At 40.8% G+C, this 26,176-nt stretch overlaps 3 protein-coding genes across 5 annotated transcripts in view; 1 reads left to right on the top strand and 2 right to left on the bottom strand.

Moving 5' to 3' along the window:
- fzd3a (frizzled class receptor 3a) overlaps positions 1-6,463 on the bottom strand; it is a 19,495-nt gene extending 13,032 nt beyond the window's left edge. The window contains exons 1-2 of the mRNA XM_020616978.1: positions 6,334-6,463; positions 4,824-5,370 (exon numbers count right to left, since the gene is read on the bottom strand). Coding sequence (XP_020472634.1) covers positions 4,824-5,105 — 282 coding nt within the window. The 5' untranslated portion in view covers positions 5,106-5,370; positions 6,334-6,463. The remainder of the gene's footprint in view (positions 1-4,823; positions 5,371-6,333) is intronic.
- Positions 6,464-8,039: 1,576 nt separating this feature from the next.
- On the top strand, positions 8,040-19,164 carry fbxo16 (F-box protein 16). 3 transcript variants are annotated; one of them, XM_020616938.1, is made up of 9 exons: positions 8,040-8,134; positions 8,569-8,682; positions 9,028-9,063; positions 9,166-9,372; positions 9,470-9,634; positions 9,757-10,022; positions 11,036-11,132; positions 11,585-11,831; positions 18,842-19,164. In XM_020616938.1, exons 1-9 carry the CDS (start codon positions 8,132-8,134, stop codon positions 18,934-18,936), a joined length of 1,230 nt encoding a protein of 409 aa, XP_020472594.1. In that variant the 5' UTR covers positions 8,040-8,131; the 3' UTR covers positions 18,937-19,164. The 3 variants fall into 3 exon arrangements, with proteins under 3 accessions (XP_020472594.1, XP_020472596.1, XP_020472595.1); XM_020616940.1 differs by lacking the exon at positions 18,842-19,164 and adding an exon at positions 12,409-12,525; XM_020616939.1 differs by lacking the exon at positions 8,040-8,134 and having other exon boundaries at positions 8,606-8,677.
- Positions 19,165-22,487: 3,323 nt separating this feature from the next.
- The window catches only part of LOC109969829 (general transcription factor IIA, 1), a 12,325-nt gene continuing 8,636 nt past the window's right edge, over positions 22,488-26,176 (bottom strand). Inside the window, 3 exon segments of the mRNA XM_020617010.1 lie at positions 22,488-24,516; positions 25,688-25,777; positions 25,931-26,158. Of these exon segments, the coding sequence (XP_020472666.1) occupies positions 24,409-24,516; positions 25,688-25,777; positions 25,931-26,158 (426 nt within the window). The 3' untranslated portion in view covers positions 22,488-24,408.

The following is a 26,176-nucleotide window of genomic DNA, read 5'->3' as shown; positions in this document are numbered from 1 at the left end:
GCGTAGGGGGAGGGGGAGGACAAAAGAGATGGGGGGTGGGGGGAGGAGGGATGTGTCGACTGAGTCAGCCGTGTCATTCACCGTTAAAGTGTTTGAAAACCTGGCACTCTGACAGTGTGTCATGTTCATACATACTTACACACACACACAGAGGTTGTTGTGGACCAGCGACTTGCTCTCTGGATGCACATCTCATTCACTCCTCAGCCAATAAACATGGTGTTGGACATTAAATAAAACAAGAGGCTCTTTTATAGCCTGGGTCACGCTAGGTAGGATTTATCAGACCATGTTGTGTGTGTGTGTGTGTGTGTGTGCTGAACTGGACATGTCTTTACTAGCTAACACAATAAGCATGTTACATGGTGTACTTTTCTGCAGCATGTTTTCACAGACTTGCAGCCATCAGAGAGCTTCATCAGCATTTTACAGAGACTCACAGCCACATCTCACCCCCCCTTTACAAAGCCATTCACACGGGATGGGTGGAGTATCTAGGTTATTCTACGCAGCAGCTGTAACATGACACAGTTTATCTGGATGTGTTGTAAACCTGAGACACGAGGCTGATTTAGTGACCTGAACAGAGAAGTGCCTTTGCATCACACCCTTCACACAGCAGTAAAACAAAACACAACCAATCCATGGAAACATGATGGACTGAAAAAAGGCCCCAGATAGGCAGAATAACTCGGTCATCTTCCTTCATTTAGATGACAGTGACCTTTCTCACAGAATTTCTCTCATGACAATATTCCTGGGACTTTTTTCTTCCACCCATTAAAAGTGATTTGTTGGCTTGGTGTTGGCTTCCTGCTAAATGTCTCAGAAGGCTGCCAAATGACAAAAGGGAGCCATTTTCCTTTTAACATAGGCATTTTTTGTTGATTGCAAGATGTTTACAATGGTATGCTTTGGTCCCAGGCTAGGGAAACATTATCTCCACTTTGTAACAAAACACGGGGCTGCAGAACAACATTTCCATTACAGAAATACAGTATACAGCAAAAACTGTGTATTTCTTCACTGAGGTGCGATCCTAGCACCGCCTGTTCTGAATGGCAGACAGTTCAAACCAGTATAATTCATTTACTTCGCTGAGCCCACGTTGCTTTACACTTATCTGGTGACTACAGTGTGCATCTGTTTCCAGAGAAGGGGATTTTAGCTCATTTGTTTTTGTGATGCCAGTCAAATCTGCCACACTCCCACTTATCTTATGAGTGTAGCACAATATCCCTGTGGCACAGAAATAATCATTTCCCAGCCCTGAGGCTGCTTGTCCCACTTCAGCTGTGAGGTCATTTGGCGGTCAACGATGACTGACTGAGCGAGGATGAACACACAAATATAGAATCCTGTTTTTAGAAATCACCTTGTCTGTACTGTGTCCATTTCAAACAGCCATAAAAATATTTGTCCAATATAGTAAAAAAAACCCTCTGATCCCTGTATATACCCAGTCTGTGTGGTTTGCAGTACATTACTGACAGGCCAATCTGTCCCCTCTTACTGGAGGATGGCAGGTTTAAAAAGGTTCCTCTCAAAAGACAAAATAACATCTGAAAGTTTATAAACCTATAAAAATACCTTATATAAATATAATAACTAACTGCCTCGATATCACAAAAAAAAACTAACTAAAACCTTGAAAAGTAAGACATGAGAAAACTAATTCAAAGAGACACCACTTCACAGGGTTTAGACAAAAACTGCATGAACGGCAGGCGTTGGTTCTCGTCCAGCTCCCAGTTTCTCCACGGTGCAAGGCATTCATCATCATTATCGTGCCTATTCAATGGACCTAATTCCCTTTAAAATCAACTGTCAATTCTCATTTGGCTGCCCTCAGCATCTATAGGCTTTGAATTCTCCCAGGAACTGGATCTAGGGTGAGTTATCTGGAAAACCAGAGCCAAACAGAGGCACAGTCTCAGCCATTTGGAACCTACTGGGTTTCCATGCTTTTTTCAGTCCCAACAGACATTTCTGAGCACTAAAAGAGACTTAATTGTGGATCCATGACCAATCAAAGCGAACACCATCTAAAACAGAAGTGCCTCCCGCTCCGTTCACTGCAACCCACACAGTGTGATCGGGTGTACCTCGGCCTCAATGAAACATCTTGGACACGAGAAAATGATATATGATTTACACATTAAGATTCAACCTGTTTTCCTTCACAGCCTCCATCAAAAATCACACTATGAAAAATCTTGAACAGACAAGGCAGATGGGGGGGGGTCTGCATTAATTCCAAAAGCAATTACAGCTGTGAACCTGCCACAGCCAGCCAGGGCATATTTAGGAGCTTACATAACCCTGGATTTTGGTGAGACAACGCTCCAGCTCACTCACCATGACTATGCTAAGTACTAGTACAGTGAAGTGGCGTAGGCACAGATGGTTGGCAGGGCTCCACACAGTGACATCCACGCACCCTGCCTGGGTGGGGTGAGGGTTAAAGAAAGGTAATGTCAGTATGATGCTTAAAATGGATAAACTGAGAAAAAGAGATGATAGATGAATGGACTGACATACAGATACTAGGCAGACAGTCCATTCAACAGACCAGTCAGTCTAAGGTTGTGGTGCAGTCTGACTGAGCTTCCAGAGGGATCAGCCTGTATAAAGGATGGGATTTACTTAACGATATAATGCATCTGCTACATGATTGTGGTTTGGTGTGGAAGTCGACATTTCAAAGTGGATAACAAAGCCACAACAGTCAGATGGTGCATCTGGTAAATCTATAGATTATCTAAGAGGCAGAGACAATAAAACATGGATTTAGCTTTAATCCACCAACTGAACAAAAGTGAAACAAACAAAGAACAGTTCAGAATCTTTACTCCCAAACTAAGTTGACTAATTGCTCAAAAGCCTGCTATGTAAAATGCCTTTTGGTGAAGAGTCTCTACATGTTGTAGTAAATCCCTGTGTCTGTCACTATGCCAGATGTGCTGCCAGAAACCATTCTAGAACAGCACACCCTGTTTAATTAGTGCCATCTAATGATACTATTCTCAGGCCCCTCAGGGACAAATATTAAGACTTAACTTTCTTCTTAACATTTTGATCACACACTCCCAGCCCTTGGAGCTACAGGAGCTAAATTAAAGTAGGTTAGCACACTGATAACACCAACTCTCAGCACATACACAAGCTGTATGCGAGAATGCAAATGTCCAAATCAGTTGGCCCATATATTAAATGGACTTTACCCTGCCAGCTCCCTACTACAAATCCATGTGACATACGATTGAGCCAACGTGTGAACAGACCAGGAGAATTCAGACCTAGCTGGTGGGCGTGTCAGTGATGTATCTTCATGTGACTGGCGTGAATCCGGAAGAATACAATCATCTGAGGGTGAAGAAGGGTCGTTTAAATGAAGACGCCAACAAATATATATATATATATATATATATGTGTGTGTGTGTGTGTGTGTGTGTGTGTGTGCATAATTATTGGGCATTTTCTTTTCATCAGGCAAAATGGGCCAAAAAAAGAGACTTAACCGACTGTAAAAAGTCAAAAACTGTAAAAAGCCTCTCAGAGGGTTACGGCACTCTTGAAATTACAGTCACAGAACCAACGTTTTGCTGCAAATAGTCAACAGGGTCGCAAGAAACGTGTTGAGGAAAAAAAAGACACAAATTAACTGCCACCGTTTTGAGAAGAACCAAACGTTCCTTCCGGTCTCCTGCTACAGACATCCCTGGGGCAGGCAGAGCAGCAGACACACTGAATCGCTAATTCAACATAAAGGCAAGACTAATTTCTTCACAAACCCCTGTGTAATATCCACAGTATATATAGTGTAAATGTTGTCAGTGTGACTTACACTTTGTAACTGTGTGTGTCTGCAGATTTGTCAATTTTATTGTTTTACTGCTGCAACAGCTTGCGCCACAACAGAGAAACGGCATCCAGGGAAAACTGGACTGTAAGGGCCAAACTCAGGAAAAAAGGAGGATGGAGAAAGAAAGGGAAAAGGTCACATTGTTTAAAAAAATAAATAAATAAGGAAAACTGAACTTTACTTCTAACATGCTTCCCATAAATGTGGCTATTGTGGGTTATGCTACTTTGGCAAAAATAAATTACAACTCTCGAGTTATAAATTATTGTAGTTAAAATAATTTGTTTAAATACCACCCGGTCTGATTCATTTCCTATTTGCATTCTAAGTCCATATATTTAACTCAATTTCATCAAGGTAGGTTAAAATCAATACACTGCAGATATTTGTATTTAACAGACGCCTGTTAGTCACTTTCTGTTCAAGGTTCATGATTTGGAATCTTAGTGTGCAAAACGACTAAACCCTTTTATCAAAGCAGCTGCCAGTTAAGTTTTTACTAAAAGTCAAATAATCAGTGCTTCAGTTTTAGAAAAGACCAGAGGGGAAAAAAAAGCTCAACAAAGGTCAGTAACACAGATCAAGTGACAAGAAAACTAAGAGCGTCAATAAAAGAGGAAAGGTCAGGTGGAAAAACAGAAGATATGCTCTGTAGCAGATCCTTCTCCGAGTCTATTTGGCCAGTCAGACAGTTTTCTGACATTTTATACACAAAAAGATGAATCAAGAAAATAGCTGGCAAATTAATCATTTGAATCAGTTTTGATTTAATAATCATTTCCTTCCTTTGTGATTAAAGGTGTATCTATGCCCACGACAATGTCAAAAGCCTCGCAATGACATTTTTTATAATCCATAGAATTTTTCTAAATTTTAAATTTAAATTTTTCTCCCGTTATCAGCAAATAACTGTACTACCCTCCATAATTTAACTTTTCACATCAGCAGCGTACTGTACCTCCATGGCAAGAGCAGCGGTTTGCTGGTCGTAGTGGTTCAGTATGTTGGGCATGAAGGTGGAGTTGTAGGGCAGGCCCTGACACATGCGCAGGGTGATGGGTTCGCAGGTGAACAGGCTGTGGCTCCCTGCTGCCGCGTCCATGGGGATGGCAACACACGCTGTTAGCATGGACACGGACAGCACCCACAGGAGATCCATGACTGGTGGAGGGGAGAGACGAAAGGAGCAGAGGACGACTGCTGAGAAAGAGGGGCCAAGCCTTGTCAGCATCTGGCTCATTCACCAGGAAGGGGAGCTGGCTAGACGTAAGGACTGTTTACTGGTCTGATCACAGAGAAACAGTTGGGGTTGAGCAACACAGTCCAACACAGCCATTCCTGAAGCTGGCTGCATCCATCACCATGGCGAGTCTGGTAGCAGTGTGTCACCTGAGGGTGCTGTGACCAAATGGCTATCAATCCTGCCTCTCTTGGCTCAGCAGACTACAAAGATGATTCCAAGAAATATCAATGGCAACCACGCCTGGAGATGCTCAGTCTGCTATCTGGAAAATAAAACCACAACATTTCAAAATACAGACCTGTTCAAACCCTATAATCTTAACATTAGCAAGTTATTCTGCAGCTATAGTTTTCTTTAATGGGCAAACCAGAAATTATTTTTTTAAATGAAAATTCAACTAACTACATGGTGGAAATGAAAAACACAAGAACTGGACAAGAGGGTTGGTAATTGCATTTCAGGTCACCAACTGTTGTGGGTGGGCGGTGTGAGATAATTATACTAAACAGCATTTTATCATAGAACAAAACAAACAAATCATTATGACAACACTTCCATGGCTATTTACAGCTTTTTGTGGTAGTTGGCAGAGATGACGTATCATAATTAGTTGTATTATTTATAATACTGATGTAGTAGTGGTGGTGTAATTTATAGATTAACCACAATTCTAAAAAAGTTGAGCCTGCTTTTAATTTGACCTTTTTTCATAGCAGAGGCTGCTCCATTTACTGAACAGTGCACACCAGAAACAAGGCTTTCCATTCACTGACACGTAAAACAACAACCAAACTTTCCTGAACAGGCGTCTCTATTAGCAGCACAGCTCAATGGACACGTAGGTTCATCTTAATGTGATATTATTGCGTCTGTAGTCCTGTGTTACCGACGGGCTCCTCCTATGGCTCCTACAGGGAATCCATAAATGAACCGTTCCATACGTGTGCGGGGCTAACGAACGTTAGTGGGAGGCTACTGGGATATTTGTTGGTCTCTGCCCGCTCTAACCGGCTCATTACTGAAAAACTGGTGGAATTAACCAGAAACATGAAGCAACGCAGCGAGACAAAAGAAGACGGTTACTTCATCCTAACTGATAGTACCCGTGAGGTAAACGTAGCCCGCTCTGTACCGGTGTCCAACCACCGCACCAGCCGGGCGGCGATGGAGGCGGTTGTCCGTGGGAAACGTGAATGTGAGGTGGTTAAATTAAAGGCAACTTTACCTGAATGTTGTGCCAAACATTCACGTGTACAGACGATATCTCCGCCGCTCCTCGACTTGGTAACAATGAGTGCACACCCGTCCTCCAGCACCCTCCTCTCTACCCTCCTCTCTGTCCTCCGCCCCCGCCCCCCACCTAGCGTCAATTTTGCGACTTTAAAAAAATGAATCCTGTCAAGACTGTCAAATTAAAAGCCTCGCCCAGAAACACACTACCGTCTCTACTAGCAGCACGTTGAACTGTGTTGGCAGAAAGACGACAACCTCAGATGTTATCCACATAAACACCGAGATAACATAAAATTAATGTGCCAGTAACTTAAACTTGTATTGACGTTATGAAAGTTTTGTTTTTATTTCGTTGCCACCTCATACAATAAGTTGTTGCAGCAAGTAGCTTCCAATTTTGAGGGTTTCTTGAACTAAATTTTACGATTACATTTTCAGTGAATAAAAACTAATAATAAACAATAGTTGGAAAATGTTTATATATTTTTGTCATGAACAAATCTGGGTTTTGTAGGCTATTATGTGACTACAAATAAAACCGGAAAGATATTTCATTTGCACCTGTTTGACCGCTTATGCAAAGGTCTAAAAAAATGGCTATATTTTGCAAATAACTCTTCATTTTGATTAAATTGGTTGTACTTTAAATGGCATGTTTGTTTTTATTCAAGTAAAAGACCTGAACGAAGCTTGAACATTACTTTGTTTCGGGTGTTGCTCTGCCTATGTGCGTGATTTGACGCAACTCTCCTTCTGTTAGCTGCGGGTCTTCTGTCCTCTTTGCGCGCGGCCGCCCATCCATGCACGAGCACGCCTTCTGCTCTTGAATAAACTTCAGTGTTTTAGCAGAGCATCAGCAAAAAGGCCACAGTACAACCTTATAGCAGCGCTTTTAACTTAACGGGTGCGTTATTGCAGAGAAAAATAACGCCAACATTATTTAAACATTTACAGGTTTGATCCATTGTATCTGATTAATTTGATAACATTCATTCCAGCTGCCCTCAATTCGGGATGACTTTTGTAAGTTAGTGCACAGGAAAATCATATATTTTCAGTGTCCAAAACACAGATGTGACAAATGAATTAAAGATCAGACCTTGAATAATGAGTTGATGATAGTGCCCTGATCCGTAGGACAGGAGGAGTCACTGAATGGTTTGATGAGGATGAAAATGATGTGACTCATATGCTGTGGCCTTCACAGTCACCAGATTTCAACCAGGTGAACACCTATGGGGGATTTTGGACCAATGTGTTAGACAGCGACTCCACTACCATCATCATCAAAACACCAAATGAGGGGATATGTTTTGAAAGAATGATGTTGATCCTCCAATAGAGTTCAGAGACTTGGAGAGTCAATGCCAAGGTGCACTGAAGCTGTTCTGGTGGCACGTGAAACACTTTTTATGTTTTCCTTTCATTTGTCACCTGCCTGTGAATCATGCACACCGTAGCATACAAGCGGTACTATTTTTTGCTGTCTCAGTGTCAGGTCTTCTGAGTTAGCTATATTTGTCATAATTAGAGCCACTGACACCTGCACAGTCCACACATACTCCACCATAGTTTGTTTTGCAGCACCCCACCCCCCTGTGCTTGACATGCTGCCACAGCCAGTCCATGTAAGGGGAGTGCACATAGTGTTACTATGGAAACAAGTAAACTGTGTACAGGGAAGTGGACAGAAGAAGAGTTGATTATATGGACTCAAAGGCCATATGCACATCAACAGAAAGTGTGTTTAGGCGTTGTACTTACTTCTTTTCACCAGCTGAGGAGAACTGATGGTGAGTTAAATAGCAGAGGGTTGTGTAGTACAGTGATTAGCAGCAGTGTACTTTCACTCATATATTATTGGAGATTACAGAATGTGTGTCAGATTAGATTTTTGCCGTTTTGTCTTTGAAAATGTTTATTAGTTTTTCCAGAGTTGGGAAGATGGAGATTATTGTAACAGTTGAAAGAAATATAATAATAAAGACAGATGGGAAAGAAAAAAGACATTTGACAAAGAGCCAAGATTATCAGCTGGATCTTTATTAAAGATTTTATCTATTTGTGTGATAAAAGCTGGCAGAGTCTATAGTGGCACATTGTTTAAACAACGCTTAGACAGTATTGTATGCTGCACACAGCAAGGTTACACAAAATGTAAGAGAGTAGCATCAAGCATGCAATTAAAGTTTTGTTTACTGCATTGTAACACATCATCTCTACTCAGCTGTTACTGAGCAATGCCACATGCACAGAGGTCATCCACAAACCGTGTTATGGCGCAGACCAAACTGAGCACCTGGACGCCTCTCAACCATCCTATGGCCAACTGCAAGGTCAGGTCAGTTTGTCTGTGAAACAGTACAGTCAGCCAAAAACAAGTTATTTATAGATATAGTACAGTTTTTATTTTGTGGAATACACATTTGTGGAGCATGAAAAGGAGCAACACCACAGTGTAAAGAATATTCCGTTACAAGTAAAGGTCTTGCATTCAACATCTCACCAAAGTAAAAATACACATGTATGATCAGTAAAATGGACTGAACACATCAAAAAATAAATGCACATTTTCTGCAGAAAATGGCACCAATATGTACGCAGCAGTATATTCTGATGAGTCTTTGTTGTTGTATGACCAGAGCAGTGCAGTTTGATGTGATTCCGTCTTACTCATCTTCCTCAGGTGTTTGAAGAGAGACATAGTCTTCTGGCAAAGTGGGTAAGCTGACAGCAAACAAGCAGCACAGAAAAAAAAGCAGCTCACTTCAACTGATCCAGTGCATGTGAAGGTGGTCCGTTACCTTCTTCCATCTTGTCATAGTTTGACAGGTGGTCTGACAGTCAGAGGAAGCTGGTGCTGCAGGACATTGTGCTGAGCTGCTCAGTGGAGCAGCTCAGGTTCCTGAGTCTCAGTGTGAGCAGACGGCTCCCCCTGCAGGCTGCAGATTTCACCTGCCTACTGCCCAGAGCCCTCAGCCTCTACGTCTTCTCCTTCCTTGACCCCCGCAGCCTCTGTCGATGTGCCCAGGTACACCAACTCACCATACTGACCTGCAAAGTTGTTAGCATTAATGACCTAACAATAACTTATCCAGCTGATAACTATGTTTTACTGCTTTTTTAAGGTGAGCTGGCACTGGAAGACCATTGTAGAACTGGACCGGCTGTGGATGCCAAAGTGTCTGAGGCTTGGCTGGTGCATAAACTTCTCCCCCACACCATTTGAGCAGGGTGTCTGGAAGAGACATTACATCCAGACTGTCCAGGAGCTGCGACTCACCCAGCCACAGGTCAGGATATCAACTCAGCAGTCAAACATGATTCTGTTCTCAGATATTCAGTATTATGGCTCAGGACATTTTATGCAAAACAAACTGATGTTACATTAAAAAGGTGTATTATCCACCTCCAGATTGCCTCATCCCAGCATCAGTTTATGGTTCCAGGTGTAACACAAACCAGCAGTAGACATGAAGAGACAGCAGGACTAGCTTCCCTCACTGAGGAGCGGTTGGCGTCCACCAGCCAGCCACTTAGAAGCAGCTCCAGTACGGGACTAAGAAAAGAAAAACAGGCCTATGCACTTCCACCATGGAGAGATTCTGACAGATGTCCTAAAGACACACTTCGCTTCAACTACCTGGACAATCTGGACCACATGGAACAGACACCAAGCACGTAAGACTGCAGGGAACATCAACCTTCCAGTCAAATTTGAATTTCATTTTAGGCTTCAATCACACAATTTGGCATAAAATGAAAAGCAACAAAAAAGGTGGTTGTTCCCAACAAAACGGGACTGTAGAAAACTGTACAACAGCATAAAAATGATCTACATGCATTTTCAGCTCCTCACTATAATGTACACAAATCCACCCCTTTACCAGGAACAGGCTACTATTAATTTCTCATTGAGGGTTCATTTCATTTTAAACAACTTAAGGTCGTAATTTGTTTATGATGTTATGAAGACTTTCAGCTCTTTTAAAGGAACAGTTAATCACTTTTTGCCAAGAGTTAGGATGATCTTTTTTGTTCAATAAATATGAAGCTACAGCCAGGTACACGTTAGCTTAGCTTAGCATAAAGACAAGTGAAAACAGCTCCTACATGTCACATCTCATTTGTTGAACCTGTACAAAAGCTGAATTGTAAAACTGACACATTGTGAATTTATGTGCTGGACAACAGTATATCACAGCTATCACAGGGTTGGGGGGCTATCCCAGCTGAGGTGAGAGGTGGGGTCCACCCTGGACAGGTCGCCAGTTTATCACAGGGCTGACACATAGACAAACAACCATGCACACTCAAAGGTATCGGGTTGGCCCAGAACTTTCTTGCTGTGAGGCGACAGTACTAACCATCACGCCACTGTGCCACCTCAAAATCACACTCATTTTTGAAATGTAGATTTTTTTAAATTGAATGTTTCATATGGGCTAAATCCTCAAAGAACTACATGTTGAGTTAACGTCATAGCACTTCTTTCTAATGAAAGGTGTCACAAATCATTATTTGCAGAACAGCAGCCATGTTTTTTATTTGACCATCCTCACTGAGACCAAAACATAAATACAGCTATTGAATATATAAAGAAGCAGTTTGAAATAAATGACTGATGGCAATGCAGATGGACTGAAATGTTCACCTTGTTGTTTCACCTGCTCACTGACAATCCCTTTCTGCAGGCAAATGAAAGGCAGAGCTACCACACTGGAGCCAGGCAACGGCAACAAGAAAACACTGTCTGAGGCAAATTACAAGCTACGGAAAGCCAAATCTTTGGTAAAGCACGTTCCATTCATCATCAGCAGCGTAACCACACTGTGACTGCAACCTCCTAGTTTGAATCAAAGGGAGCGGGTAAATGTGGAGGATTCTCTTGAGACAGTGCAGCCAGAAGCATCATGCATTATGGAGCAATGTTCACACAGGAATTCATGTTAATGACGAGCTGCTCAGAGGGGGAGCTGACGGGGGAAAGCCGAATTATACAGATAGTGATGTTTCAGAGAGGGGGAGCACAGGGTGAGATAAAGGACACTGTGACATTTATTATTCAGGCTTTGGTGAGATCATCATACTTACATTTATTTTAATGCCTGGACACAGGAACTAATGTGAAATATTGTATAATATTCAGTATTTTTGCATCATGTTGAATTTCTTTTTTTCCGCAGAGGCTTGTTATCAAGGTAACCCCAGTTCTCTGAGAACGTGTTTTTCTCCTCCTTCAGATGTTCCTCAGCTCCAGCTCCAAAGCCCACCATTCTCCTCCTCCTCCTCCTCATCATCACACCCAAACTCAACCCCAAAGGGCATCTTGCAGTAATGACTACCCTGTCACTAAGGAGACCGCCGAGACCCTGCTGCGCCAGAGTCAGTGGAATGCTGGGATACGTCCTGGACCTGTGAGGTCAGCAGTGCCCCGGCTGAGTGCGGATGCACTCAGGGCGTCCCTGCGTTCACATCGGAGCACTCCCAGTAAGTAATAAGTGCACCTCCACTCCTCTGGGCTGAATATGATGTAACCACTGAGCAAGAAATGCATGAAGGACAAATTATGGGGTAAAAAATGACTGATTCTACTTGAAAGTCACAGAGTGCGCACAGTTTGTGACCACATTGTAAATGCTGTTTTACTGTACTATACTGTAAGTCTTGTAACTGAAGATTTAAGTCTTTAAAAACTAAGTATTAAAGTAACTGTAGACTACAGTAAACACATTGATTTCTTTCACTGATTAATCACCATGAGATTAAGAAGAAAAGGCTGGAATGGAAACTATATGGTGGTTTATTTTACTACCTGATGTACTTTATTAGGTGAGCCCCACAGCTTAATGTATACTACATGTGTTCTCCTACAGCAGTAGTATCAGAGTGCATCTCTGTAGGTTAGAAAGGTGCAGGTACTGATGGTGCTACTGTATTCCAAAGTTTCTGCAGCTCCAATATTCCTACATTCAGGAATACCCTTTAATGTAAAAATAAATCCGTTTAACAATTTAAACTGATGTGAAAAAGATCTTTGTAAAGTGAATGTTGGTATCAACTCCAGGTACACCACTGTTTGAGGTGCAGCCCTGACCTGTGCCTGCTTCACACACACACTGATGAAGAGTGTGCAGAACTGCAGCACACAGCTTGAAGACATGATTCAGAGTGTGTGTTTGACTTTGCAGCGATCAGTGTCGTTATGTAACTGTACATATTTAAAAGACACCACCTGGAATTTCTTTGAAGGTGATTGTGTAAAGAGCACAGTGATAAGTATGCAGAACATTTTATATTTACATCCTGTATATTCTGACATCATGAGAAAAAAACTGCACGATTATGTGCACAAAATGATGTTTTGTGTTTGAAAATTTAATCCACCTTTGAAAACAACACATAGCTAAACTATAGGTGTAGTCCACATCTTGTGTGACAAAAAGGTGATCATATAGGCCCAACTCCCAAATGTTTTATAGTGGCCCCGAATCAGCTGACAAAAAAGTACATGTAGAATTATTGAAACAGTTTATATCTGGGCAAAACTAGTTCACTAGGTAACGTTATGTTTTAAAAAACAAACAAACAAGTTGTTCTACAAAACTGTGCACAGATTGAACACAAACATTAACCCAACTGTGATGAGAAAAGTGCAGTGCATGTGATTTTCCTTTAGTTCTCAAAATTGTCTAACTTTTACTTCTGAGTGAAATCAACCAACTTCTGATCAACAACACACTATATCTGAGTGAAATCAAGATATTTCTCATTTGACAAAAAGAAAAAAGTGCTTAACTATCGCAGTGATGTCAACGTGAGTACTTTTATATAGTTTTTTTAAATTAAAGATTTAAGTTAATTAAAACAGGTCCTGTACAGGATTTTTCTGATCCTCTGAAATTGCTTGTGTTTTGTAAATGTTTTGGGCTGGTGTTGATACATACTTTGTTATGGGGATATTGTCTGTAGCTCACACAGTTTAATTCTGATTTCTTAGGAAGCTCCAGTCACAAGAGTTGGAAAGTAACTAAGTACATTTACTCAAATATAATTTTGAAGTAGCCTATTCTACTTGAGTATTTTCCATTTTCTCTTGCTTACTACTTCAACTTCACTACATTTATACTTTTCACTCCACCACACTGATCTGATAACACTAGTTAGGCTATATAATTATTTTCAGAATCAGATTAACTTTATAAAATACAGTGTAATCAAGACTGATCCCTAGTTGGAAATTCACAAGCTACCCAGCAGTAAATCAAATTATAAGTATACATGGTAGTTAAAATGAGCTTCACCTTTACCAACTGCAACATTAAATGCAATAATGCATCAAGAATGATAATCCTGAAAGATGATATACATTAATGTGAAATATGCCAGTATGCATGATGAATTACTTCAAGACTCAAAGTGTTTATTGTCATGTGCACAGTAAGGAAATGTGTAGTAAACAATCTGAGTACATCTTCCACCACTGCTAGTCCTTTTATATTTACAACACCTTCCTCTTGTGTTTGGGTCGGCACCGACCCGTTTTAGGTTTTAAATGCATAAAAGTAACATAAATTTTTTGACTTTGTCAGGAACCTCCAAACAAAATAAAACAAACAAAAACAATTTCACTAAACTATAAAAGGCTCTGGTGAAAATTATTATTTGATCAAGAGATGTTTTGATCTTTTTATGCCATTGTCACAAAAAAACGTCATCATTGCTATGATAATCCTTGAAGGAAAAAAAGTCCACGGCAACATGTGGAATGACATGGCTGAGGAATACCTGGATGTTTGTATTGGTGTTCTTCCTGCTGGACTGTACAGATCCAGCAATGAGGCCACTGATAGTCTCTGGGATATGATGACAGGCAGAAATATTTTCTGGGCAACAATATCACTTCAGACCTTTCGAATGATATCAAGAGTCCTCAGATTTGACAACAGAGATACTAGCGCAAAATCTGACAATCTTGCTCCCATCAGGGATGTCTGGAAGAGATGGGTGCAGCTCCTTCCGCTGATGTTCAACCCAGGGCCAGAGGTGACAGTAGATGAACGTTTTGTCACTTTCCGTGGAAAATGCCCCTTCCAGCAATACATGCCCAGTAAGCCAGACAAATACGGCATAAAAATCTGGGCAGCCTGTGATGCAAAAAACAGCTATGCATGGAATCTACAGATTTACACAGGCAAACCTGCGAGTGGCACACTTGAGAAAAACCAAGGAAAATGTGTAGTCCTCGATATGATTACTCGACTGCAGGGTCACAATATCACGTGTGACAATTTTTTTTTTACCAGCTATGACCTTGGTCAAGAACTTCTCAGGAGGAAATGTACCACGGTGGGCACAATAAAAAAACAAAACAAACCTGAGCTGCCCACTGAAATTTTGCAGGTGAAGGGCTCCTCTTTCTTCAAAATTTGCTTTTACAGACACCACCACTACATTTTGTATAATTACCTGTTCTGCTTTTCATTTTGTATTTATATTAAAGTTCTAGTTCTTCTATTGCTGCTGGAACACAGTAATTTCCCCATTGTGGGATCAATAAAGTCTCACGTACCTACCTACCTACCTGTTTTAATTCCCATCTGCCTGCATTTCAACAGGCTTTGCCTCAGTTTGAGCTATCGTGGCTGGGGAGACATGACACCCACATACACAGTGGGGCTGTATGGTTTTTGTCTAGTGGCCTATGACGTTCCACCACCATAAACATCACCAGATGAGGGGATAGTGATTCTCTACTTCAATATATTACCACTGTAAAGTCTAAGTTGAGTGTAGTTTATGGCTGATTTAAGACATGGGTCAAAACCGACTTGTTCTGGGGCAGGAGAAACACAAGCAGAGAGAAGCCTGTTTGTTATCAAGGGCGATGACGTCAGACTATCGCGAGATCGTGAGACAGCGCGGGGGATTCAACATGGCGACGCACAGTCACTGAAGATAATCAAAACACTTTGCTAACTATTTGCTAATATTTTTTGTGGACTTAATAACCCACTACTGGTTTTACACGAGCAATCCATCTGAATTGCAAACTGCTGCCAATAACCGGAACGGACCTTTCACATACTGGAGGATTTATCGGACCCGGAATCATTCATCGACCAATACTACATCCACTGCAGTATGGATGCCGCCAGTACAAACCAACACTATACGCCAAAACCAAACAGACTGAAAAAGACTTCTTATACGGATACAAGCGATCTACAGACGACAGACATTGAGGTCAGTGTTCATCCATCAATAAAAAACTCGATTTACTGGTCACACTTCATGAGAAAATAAAAGAACTCTGGACAAGCCTTAAATTCGCTCACAATTACATTGAAAAGTTACAACAGTCAAACAACTCTCTCCAAGTATCCGTCAAAACCCTCAGCAAAAAAATGGACTCCGTCTTGAAAGAAAACAATAATGAAAGAAACGATAGTGGATATTCAAACCAGAAACATGCGCGATAACCTGATTTTTACCGGTGTTTTGTCAGATTTTGCTACCTATCAAAACGTGCTACCCACCGTTCACAAAGTGGTTAGGGTTAGGGGGATGGATCGGGGTGGGGTTAGTCAGTCCATAACTGCGCATGCGCAGAGCCTAATGCGCATGCGCAGACAGTTTGGGTATGAAGATCTGATAAGGTATGAAGAATTGGCAGAACACCGGCATTCCAGAACAATCACCGGACAACCCCGAAATACTGGTTAAGGACTTTATGAAGAATCAACTAAAAATCCCACCGGACACCGTCAACATGATCACCTCTCACCGTGTACACCGCCTTGGATCACGTTCAAACAAAACACCCCGACCAATAATGGCCAAACTGAAACATTACAAACATAAAGAACTGAAAGGCAAACATTACGGACTCAACCACCAATTCTCACGGGAAATTAACGAACGGCGCAAAACTCTCTATCCCATTATGAAACAACACAGACAAAACGATAAACGAGCAAAAATGTTTTTGATGGCCAATGAGGCTTTGTTGAAGCTTCGACACAGTGTTCACACAAATGGTTCATTACTCGAGGCTTCAATGACACAGTGCTCGAGTAGGACATCTAGTGGTCAAGAAATTGAAGTGCAGTCAAGACGTGTCACTTATTGGTTCATGGATTGTTTGGGATTTGATTCGCCATGCACATTCCTGTTCCACTACACTACATGGTTGGATGGTTTCAAGCTGACACAATAAAATATCAAATAAACATGGACACATGTTGAAGACCATGTTTCTTATGTGGCACGTCTGAGTGTAACCCTATATGCTCATATATCCTATCTCTGAACACACTCTATCCAAAGTGATTCATTCACATCTGACCAACCCAACTGCTTCAGACGTCACGCAAGTGATTCAAACGTCACTAGTCACGTGACCGAAACACGCCTCGGTACAGAGGTTCGAAACAATTGCTTTATGAGCTACCGCGCATGTGTCGGAGCCTCGGGTGTCAGAATAATACTCTGTGTAAACAGGAGGAATGATGAGACAGTAAGCAGCCCCGCCAGCTGAAGAAAAAGTGCTGGTGTAGGGAGCCGATCACAGGTGTTTGGGGACAGCCCAGTGCACGGCACAGGGCACGAAAGGATCGCTTCGAGACTGCGCATGCGCGAGGGGTGAACCCAATAGCAACAGCTCTGTTCTTTGGATTGCTTGTCAACTACACTGTATAAGGATGTTTTTGAGTCTGTTGGGCCTAGCCTTTTGACAAGTGCAGGTTCAGTGCCAGAGGCTTTCAAAAAAGCGTTTGTCCGGCCTTTTCTCAAAAAGACAAATCTTGATCCTTTACTGTTTTCTAATTTTAGACGAGTTTCTAAATTGCCTTTTATGTCTAAAGTTCTGGAGAAAATGTTTACCCAACTCCAGTCTTTTTTGGCAGATAATGGCATTGAGGAGCAATTTCAATCTGGTTTTAAACGAAAACATAGTACTGAGTCTGCATTATTAAAGATCAGTAATGACATCCTGCTGGCTAGGGACGCCAGGGATTCGGTTTTATTGGTGCTTTTAGATCTCACTTCTGCCTTTGATACAATGGATCATGAAATCCTCTTGTCTCGCTTGGAGCAGTGCGTAGGAATTCAAGGTACTGTTCTTAACTGGTTTTGATCTTATCTCACTAATAGAAGTTTTACTGTTAATAATGGTACCTGTTCATCCTCTTCAACAATCCTTTCCTGTGGTGTTCCCCGAGGATCTGTGCTTGGTCCCATTCTGTTCTCACTGTACATGCTTCCATTGAGATCTGTCTTAAGGAAATATGGCCTTTCTTTTCACTGATATGCAGACAACATTCAGATATACTTATCATTGAAGGCAATGAGAGGGATGTTATTACAGCCACTGTTTGACTGTCTGACAGACTTGGCACTTAACTTTTTAAATCTTAAAAATAAAACTGTGTGTGTGCTCTTTGGAGACTTGGTGAACTTAACTTCTTTTGACCCTGGCTCATCATCTGAAGTAAACTGTAGAAAACCAAGGGGTGATGTTTGATGGTGAGTTAAGATTTGACAAGCAAATCAACTCAGTTGTGAAATCTTTCTTCTTCCACCTGAGGCTGTTGAGCAAAGTCAAGTCATTCCTTTCTTTTTTCTAGCTGGCACACACTGCTACTCTCTGCTTCTCTCTTCTTCCACACACACAGCACACATGTTGATAGCCATGCAAGGCCACTTCCAAGACTGATAGAGCTGGGTGTATTAAGTCATCTGCTGTCTTTGCTTAACTGTAATTAATGGCAGGAAGAAAAAAACATCCCTCATTTATGAATGATAATTGTTTTTAGGTCTTTTTGGTTGAAAAGTATAATAGTAAGTGCTGTATGCATCAGATCTGAGTGCCACAAAATTACTATATCATCAAACGCACACACTGAAGAGATGACGGCAAGATAGACTTCATGCATTAAAGTGTCTGCAGCGTAGTTTTGCATCATACAGTCCCCCATGACAGTGCTTATAACATCCTCAGAGGAAAGCAGAGTGCTAGGCTTCATGTAGGTTTGTTTTTTCTTCAAACGTAAAATTTCTGACATGCACTAATACCACAATGCACAGTCGTGAACAGGACATGAAATGGACAAAAGACTTTGTTAATGCACTGGAACTATCAAACATTTGTCATCAGCTGCAGTGCAGGACTTTGAAATGGACATAAAACTTCCTTAATACACCTGAACTATCAGACATTTCTCATCAACTGATAATGTGAAATGGCTTCTGATAGCTGGAGGGAGAACAGGAATCACATAGCACAACTGTCCAATTTATGTCCAGTGACAAGTACAAAGTATCCATTGTACAGTAACTTGTAAATCTGTCATGTATTTTTAAGAGCTTAGAAAGTATTTGTGTGTGACTTGATCTTTAGTCTTAGTCTTAATTATATGTAAACCTAACATTTTGAACCAAAGTGAAAAGGCCTGAGACTTGGTTTGGGGCTCTTTATTAATATTATTACATATCCTCAGCAGGCCAGCATTGGAGGCGGGACATCTCAGGAAGACAGGCAGGAGCTGGAGCGGCGCCATTACTAACAACTCATCAGGCACAGGCTCTGGAGTGACGGCGTCACTGTCGACCCACTGGGACAGAGGAGCCACCCCCTGGAGTAAAAGAACAGGGCTACCCTTGTGCCCTCCATGGTCATTTTTCATGACAGCCTTAGTGTTGCCCCCCCACCCCCACCCACACACACAAAAACTCTTGGGGGCCCCTGGTGTGTCGGTGTGAGAAAGAGAGTGTGTGTAAATCTGTCTCTCTCTCACAAACACACACACATACACACACACACACACACACACACACACACAGAATAAAAACTCTCGGGGCCCCTTGGTGTGTGTGTGAGAGAGAGAGACAGTGTGTAAATCTCTGTCTGTCTCACACACACAAATGCACACACACACACATACACACACAAAAAAGAACTCTTGGGGCCCCTGGTAGTCACATGACTCCATAATATGACTGGCCAAAATGATCGCCAAATCAAGAAAGATTGCCTGAGAAGGGCTTGAGGGTTTTAACACAACAATTGTTATTAATATCAATGAAGAACTGTCAACTGGCTCTGGACCATAACCCTATCCCATTTATAAACAAATGAACTTTCTCTTTTTGTCTTTTCTTTTATTAACATTTATTCAATGCTTTGTTTATTATGTGTTTATTCAGCACTGCACTGTGTATTGTCTGCAAATAAAACTATAAACATTGAGATGGTGTGAGTATATTATGTTGTAATATTTGAGTAGGTTGGGGTTGATTTGGGGAATGTCATCACCTCTGATGGAAAACATGAAAAATGTATCCTTCTGTAAAAGTAAAGCATCAAAATAACTTGATCCAGCATGTTTTGAATAAGAGTTGTCAGATTTACATTTTGGTAAACCCAGATGTGCAGATTTGATGGAGTATGGATATGTTGTCAGTTTGTTTGTTGGTATCTTTAGTTCCCTCTAGCTGGCCCACACTTCTACTCTCTCTCCTGATATGACAGACATCCACACACACATGTTGAGATCCATATAAGGCCGCTTCTAAGGTAGACTGATAGAGCTGGGTGTATTTGACACCTTTTCACCACAAGAGGGCGGTGAAGCCTTTCTGCTGGTCTCTTCCTCAGTCTTACAGTAGCAAAAAAATGGGTACACACTATAGACAAACTGTTAAAGACTAGTAACTTGGTGACACCAAACTCTGATGCAGATTATAGTTAAGGGAGCATCTTTACCCACAGCAATCTCTTTACAAATAGCTGCATCTTCCATGAAAGAAAATAAGGATTTTGAATGGTGGCTCTCAGGCCTCTGGTAGAGGACCTGAGAGAGACTGGACTTAAGTGTCCATAGTGTAGTTTTGCATCATACAGTCCTCACGACAGTGCAGATAACATCTTCAGAGGAAAGCAGAGTGCTAGGCTACATGTATACTCTTAACCCTTAGCACTGAGTCTGTTTTTCTTCTCTAAATATATCATTTCTAATATTCACTAATCCCACAATGCACAGTCATGAACAGGACATTAAATGAGCCAGAGTCCTGTAAGGGTCCCATTTTGAAAACCTGTACCCACCCCGCACCCACAAAGCTCTGTGTCAGACCTGACCCATCATCTGGAGCTACTTCTAAATCAGCTGCTTTAGTGAGGAAGTGCCTAGCTCTGACTCTTTCTTTTTGGCACCGTTTACAAGCAGCAAATCGTCGGATAACATTGTTCTCACTGCCTGTAACCACTGAATTTCTCCCGTATGTCAAATTTTGGCCTTATATATATATATGTATGTATATCCAACATAATGTTTTGGCAGTTGACCCATGCGAGCTGTGATGCTAAAATCATCTGCTGTCTTTGATTAAATGTAATTATTGGCAGGAAGAAAAAGACAACCCTCATTTATGAATGATAATTGTTTTTAAGTCTTTTTGGTTGAAAAGTATAATAGTAAGTGCTGTATGCATCAGATCTGAGTGCCACAAAATCACTCTATCATCAAGCTCATACAGTGAAGTGATAATGGCAAGATGGACTTAAGTGTCCATAGTGTAGTTTTGCATCATACAGTGCAGATAACATCTTCAGAGGAAAGCAGAGTGCTAGGCTACATGTATACTCTTAACCCTTATCACTGAGTCTGTTTTTCTTCTCTAAATATATCATTTCTAATATTCACTAATCCCACAATGCACAGTCATGAACAGGACATTAAATGAGCCAGAGTCCTGTAAGGGTCCCATTTTGAAAACCTGTACCCACCCCGCACCCACAAAGCTCTGTGTCAGACCTGACCCATCATCTGGAGCTACTTCTAAATCAGCTGCTTTAGTGAGGAAGTGCCTAGCTCTGACTCTTTCTTTTTGGCACCGTTTACAAGCAGCAAATCGTCGGATAACATTGTTCTCACTGCCTGTAACCACTGAATTTCTCCCGTATGTCAAATTTTGGCCTTCAATGATGTAAGCTATTGTCCACAATATTGTATTCACCACTGTCTGTCTGGGATTTTAACTTATCCAGTCTGATGTGGTGATGCATTAGTTAATACAGGGTTAGTATGAAATGACCTCATCAGTTTGTCATATAATGAATACCTGTGCCTTAGAACTGAAGCTGATGTGATGTGACAGCTAAGGGTAATCACACACATTTGCTTTGCACTTACCATTAGCTTCTTGTAAGATCATATATAGATGTGATGATGGTAATTTAAATTAATGTGAGCAGGAGAAATCTCAACACTCTCTGGCCTTATATCTCACTTAAATCTGCTATGGGAAAGTTTTAGCCACATGGCGGAAGGAGAAACAAGCTACACAACACTGACATTACCTTTTAACAGGGCCGCCAACATGGGGGTCGGAGGGTGGAATAATTTGTCAAAAAATACTGCACAGTATATATTTGTGGAAACTTTACAAGATATGTGTGACTCACATAAAATCTTTTGACCAACTATGTCAAGGAAAATTAAGCAGATAGAAATAAAACCTTTTTACTCCAGGTAAATAGCTAAATGGCTAAACTGTTTAAATGGTCTAACTGTTAAAATATTAGCTAATCCTATTAGATAAATGTAATGGAAACAGCTAAACAAGGAGTTGAAAAGCTTACAGTAATGGAGAAATGGATGATTCCATCTATTTTAAAGAGACTTAGAGTGGATAAAGGGCTGGAAATAAAAATAAATGGATGAAGTTAAGTCAATAAAGCTTAAAATAATAGATAAAAGGCAGAAAGTAATGTTAGGTTAAAGTAATGGATGGTGGTTGAAAGACCTGGCTAACTGATAAACAGTTAAAACATCAAGCCTCTCTGCTGATGTGGTAGCACAATGAATCCAAACTTGACCTAAGCAACTGAAGCAGTTCACAGTGTGAAAATAAAGTATTAACTACATCAACTGTGTTAAATAACGCCCAGTATTTAAGAACCCATTTTGAACCCGACTGGTCCTGTCGATGTTCGGTACAGTAAGAGCTAGAAGACTTGTCTCAAAGCACAGCCTTCTGGTTTTGCTCCAAACTTGATTTAAAAAAAACAAAACATTTAATGAATAATACATTTCCTTAATTAATGGAACAGCAGTCAGAACACACATGAGAAAACAATCAGTATGAAGAGAATACATTTAATTAAACATCCTTTTCAAAAAGCCACCTATGGTTTGGGAACAGCAGAGGTGAAACAGTTCAAAGGCACACGCTACATCCAGCAATATCAGCAACTATGAGCTAGTTTAACTTTTAGTGACTAACAACCATGGAGAGCTATAGGAGGCTGAATTCTGAAAGTCTAGGATTACTCGCCGTGCTCTAATTGAAATGAATTGAAAACCTCTCCCTTGGCACATTTGTATTTGCAGATGGTGATGCAATTATTTTTAGTGGAGGAAAATGGAAATTAAACAATCATTCTTTTCCAATTAAGATCATGTAAGTGACAGTACAGAAAAATGATTTTTCCACTCCTTCATTCTATACCAAATATCTTATCTGTGCTTCCTTGGTGTAAATATGGTTTCTTAAGGAACATACTGCTCCACAGGGGCAGCCAACAACCAAATCAACACAACATTCAAAAATGTACTTTATTTCAAATTGCTGCAACAGGGGCACTAAAAACAAACAGCTGAGAAACACACAGTGCCCCAAGTTGAAAATAGAAAACTCTCATTTTAAAAGTCATGAATAAAACAGAAGCAAAGAAGAAAAACAAACATGGTGGACAAAATGATCCAGAACCCAGCGTTTCGGTGCTTTGTCCATCCAAAAAGGAAAAAAAGAACACTTACTAGTTAAGAGCACAGTTTGGTGCAGCTTTCTAACCTCATCAAAAAGTTTCATTATCTTTTGGGAATAAATAGAAAAGAAAATCACGCTGCCAGAAGTAAAACAAATTCAATCTCTATTTTACTGTTTAAACTGTAAAGGGGCTGTGCAAGCAAAAGTAATCTAACAAATTACCAGAGAAAAGTTGTGAGAATGCACATAAATCAACATGCACACACAAACACTCACCAAAATGTCTCACACACACACACACACACACACACACGTACGTACACACAAATGGACAGAAGGGATTATACGTGGTGACTATTGATTAACCTGACTCGATTTCACAACACACCGATAAACTGACAGTGCAAATATTCAGACAGCTGCAGAGAACTAAAATAAGAGCCAAGATACACCAACAGGACAAACTTCAGACATTTTGTACAGTTATGAAACTAAATCAGTGGTGGATCCGTTTTTTCTTTTTGTCGCATTTTGGGTTAAAGATGGAATGAAGCTATACGGAAGCCGATGAGGAAAATAATTTTTGGATTCAGCGCTCCACAGAAGATTTAAAAGAAATGCTGCTTAATGCAACTCTCTTATTTTAAGATTAATGTAATTTTACCTTCTTTGTTTTAACCCTTTGAAATATTAAAAAAAAAAGTTTAAAACCATAACAGGTTGTTTAACACTACATAAAACGCTCTGGAACACCATTATTATAAACATGAACTAAGAATTATGATCCATGAACAAAAATCAGAAGCCAAAAAGTTGATTTTGGCCACACTAAAGGCCTTGACCAGTGGCACTACGTTTGGATTTAAACATGGACATTAGTCAATTCAGTCAATCAATCAACTACAGTGTATTATGAAGGTGTTCGTCTATGGGGTTATAATGAATGACCTCTGACCTCCTGTGGTAGAGCAGGTCAGGCCACCCTGGTCCACTACACCTCACACACGTGAAATGCTTACATTGTGAATTCTCAGGAAAAAGGTTGAGGGGCCAGGAAGAAGAAAAACGAGAGGGTTTGTCATCCCACAGGGCCAGTCAAGTGTTTTAAACGACACCCAGGTTTTACAGTACCTCACAGTCCTTAGGGTTGTCAGTGTTCTCCAAGACTCGGTATTCAGTTTCCTGAAATGAACCCAGTGACAGGATAGGGAAGGACATAGGAAGTGTCTGTTAATGGGATAGGAGGAGTTAGAGTTCCTGCTCCTGTTGCTTTGTCTGTTTTATTTTGTCTGCTTCACCATTCGGCATCCCCAATGGCTTTGGAGAAGACATAGTCTCTCCCGTTCAGATTCATGATCCCGTCCTTCAGGTGGAATTTCCATCTGTTCTTACTTCTGTGAATCTGAGGAGTTGAGAGAAGGAAAATCAGCGCAGATGGTCACTGTTTGAGCTTACAGTAAACAGTCTAACGCCTTTAGCCCATGCACACAAAAGGTTGACGCTCACTCACAAATTGGCAATGTAAACTTTACACGTTGTGAGGAAATGCAAGAGTCCCTTATTTAAACCAATTTTATACATAGGAACTTTAATGAGAGTAGTGAAGGTCCAAACATGTTCACACCAAGTACAAGACTTGTTGGTTTTTGTCAAAGTGGTCGGTAAAACGGTCATCGAGAAATACACATCTGTCTGACTCTCACCAGCTGTGTTTTTAATTATAATAGAATTTGAAATCTGTTTATCAGGCATAAAAATAACTGGCCGAAATCATTTGATTTTTATAAACGTGCTCGACAAGTCCAACATCCAGCCAATGATTAATACAGAATACAGGATGAATCAATCTTATAGAAAACAGTAAGCCACACCAAGTGTTATGGTTTTGTCGAAGTCCATACATGACAGTGTACTGTGTATGCAAATTCACACATCTAGAGCATAGTATAAGGACAAATGTATAATACAGTCTGAAAACCTAAAGCAATAAAATATACCCAGCATTCTTTAAACAATAAATGCTGAAAACAGATCTTTGCTGTTTTTAATAACGACCTGATTATTAAAAGTAGTAACTGACAGATTATTAAAATAGTTTAGGTGCAGCCCTATGGAGGACTATGAAATGCAATCTTTGTTTACTTCATGGCAGCAAATAACAATAAAGACAGTGCCGAGAAGGAAACTGCCTGGAAATAAACAATTTAAAAGCCATGAGTAAATAGTCATCCTTTACAGTGGGACTGTATAATATGGGCTAAATATAACTTGTGGTTATGATATCTGACAATATGTTTTATTAAGCCAGAATTACACATTGAAGTTTTTTTTGTGTAGCAAAACTATTATGTTGTGGTTTTTAATCGATATTTTCTCTCTGGTAATTGCCTCAATATGCTACTTTATGGTTACTGAATGTCAAAATCTGTCACCTTGTCCATATGACACAATACATAAGTTAGGAATGCAAAAGGCCAACATGTCCAAATTAATATTTTATACCAAGAGATATAAGGGAATTAGAATTTAGGGACCTACGTATACACAGAGGTTACTTCAGTTTAGTTTCTTACCTTGTCGTACTGGCATACTACTACATTCTCTGTATCAAACAGCTCTTGGTCCTCTGCATCACTAACATCATCCTCACTGTTCAGTGGCTCCTGATGAGTCAAGAAGAGCAACAAGTTAAGCAACGCTGAATGTCCTAGAAAAGCTGGAAAAGACTCAAATGGCATGAAAACACACTGAGTGGCTGTCTGCTGACTAAAATGTGACACATTGATTTATCACTTCTTGCATCCACCAGTGCCCACCTCCTCAACCTGCCCGTCCTCTCCTCCATCCTTGTCCTTCTCCTCTTCTTCATCTTCATCATACTCCTCCTCCTCATCCTCGTCCTCCTCTGAAGAGGTGTCTCCGGCTCCATCCACCTGCAGCATCATGGGAGGCTGCTGTGCCTGAGGCTGTGGTTGAGCCTGGGGCTGGGCCTGCTGCAGGGCCTGGGGCTGTGGTGGGGCCTGTGTTGAAGCTGCACCCTGGGCCTGCCGAAACTGGTGGGC

The sequence above is a fragment of the Monopterus albus genome, unplaced genomic scaffold (genome assembly GCF_001952655.1).
Source record: "Monopterus albus unplaced genomic scaffold, M_albus_1.0 scaffold182.1, whole genome shotgun sequence".
Lineage (NCBI taxonomy): Eukaryota > Metazoa > Chordata > Actinopteri > Synbranchiformes > Synbranchidae > Monopterus > Monopterus albus.
This window is presented reverse-complemented; position numbering and strand designations above follow the sequence as displayed.

Excerpts from the sequence above, each read along its gene's own strand:
- fbxo16 (XM_020616938.1), top strand. Across the intron at positions 9,635-9,756 it reads TGCGACTCACCCAGCCACAG|ATTGCCTCATCCCAGCATCA; the intron begins GTCAGGATATCA and ends ATCCACCTCCAG. Across the intron at positions 11,133-11,584 it reads TACGGAAAGCCAAATCTTTG|ATGTTCCTCAGCTCCAGCTC; the intron begins GTAAAGCACGTT and ends CTCCTCCTTCAG.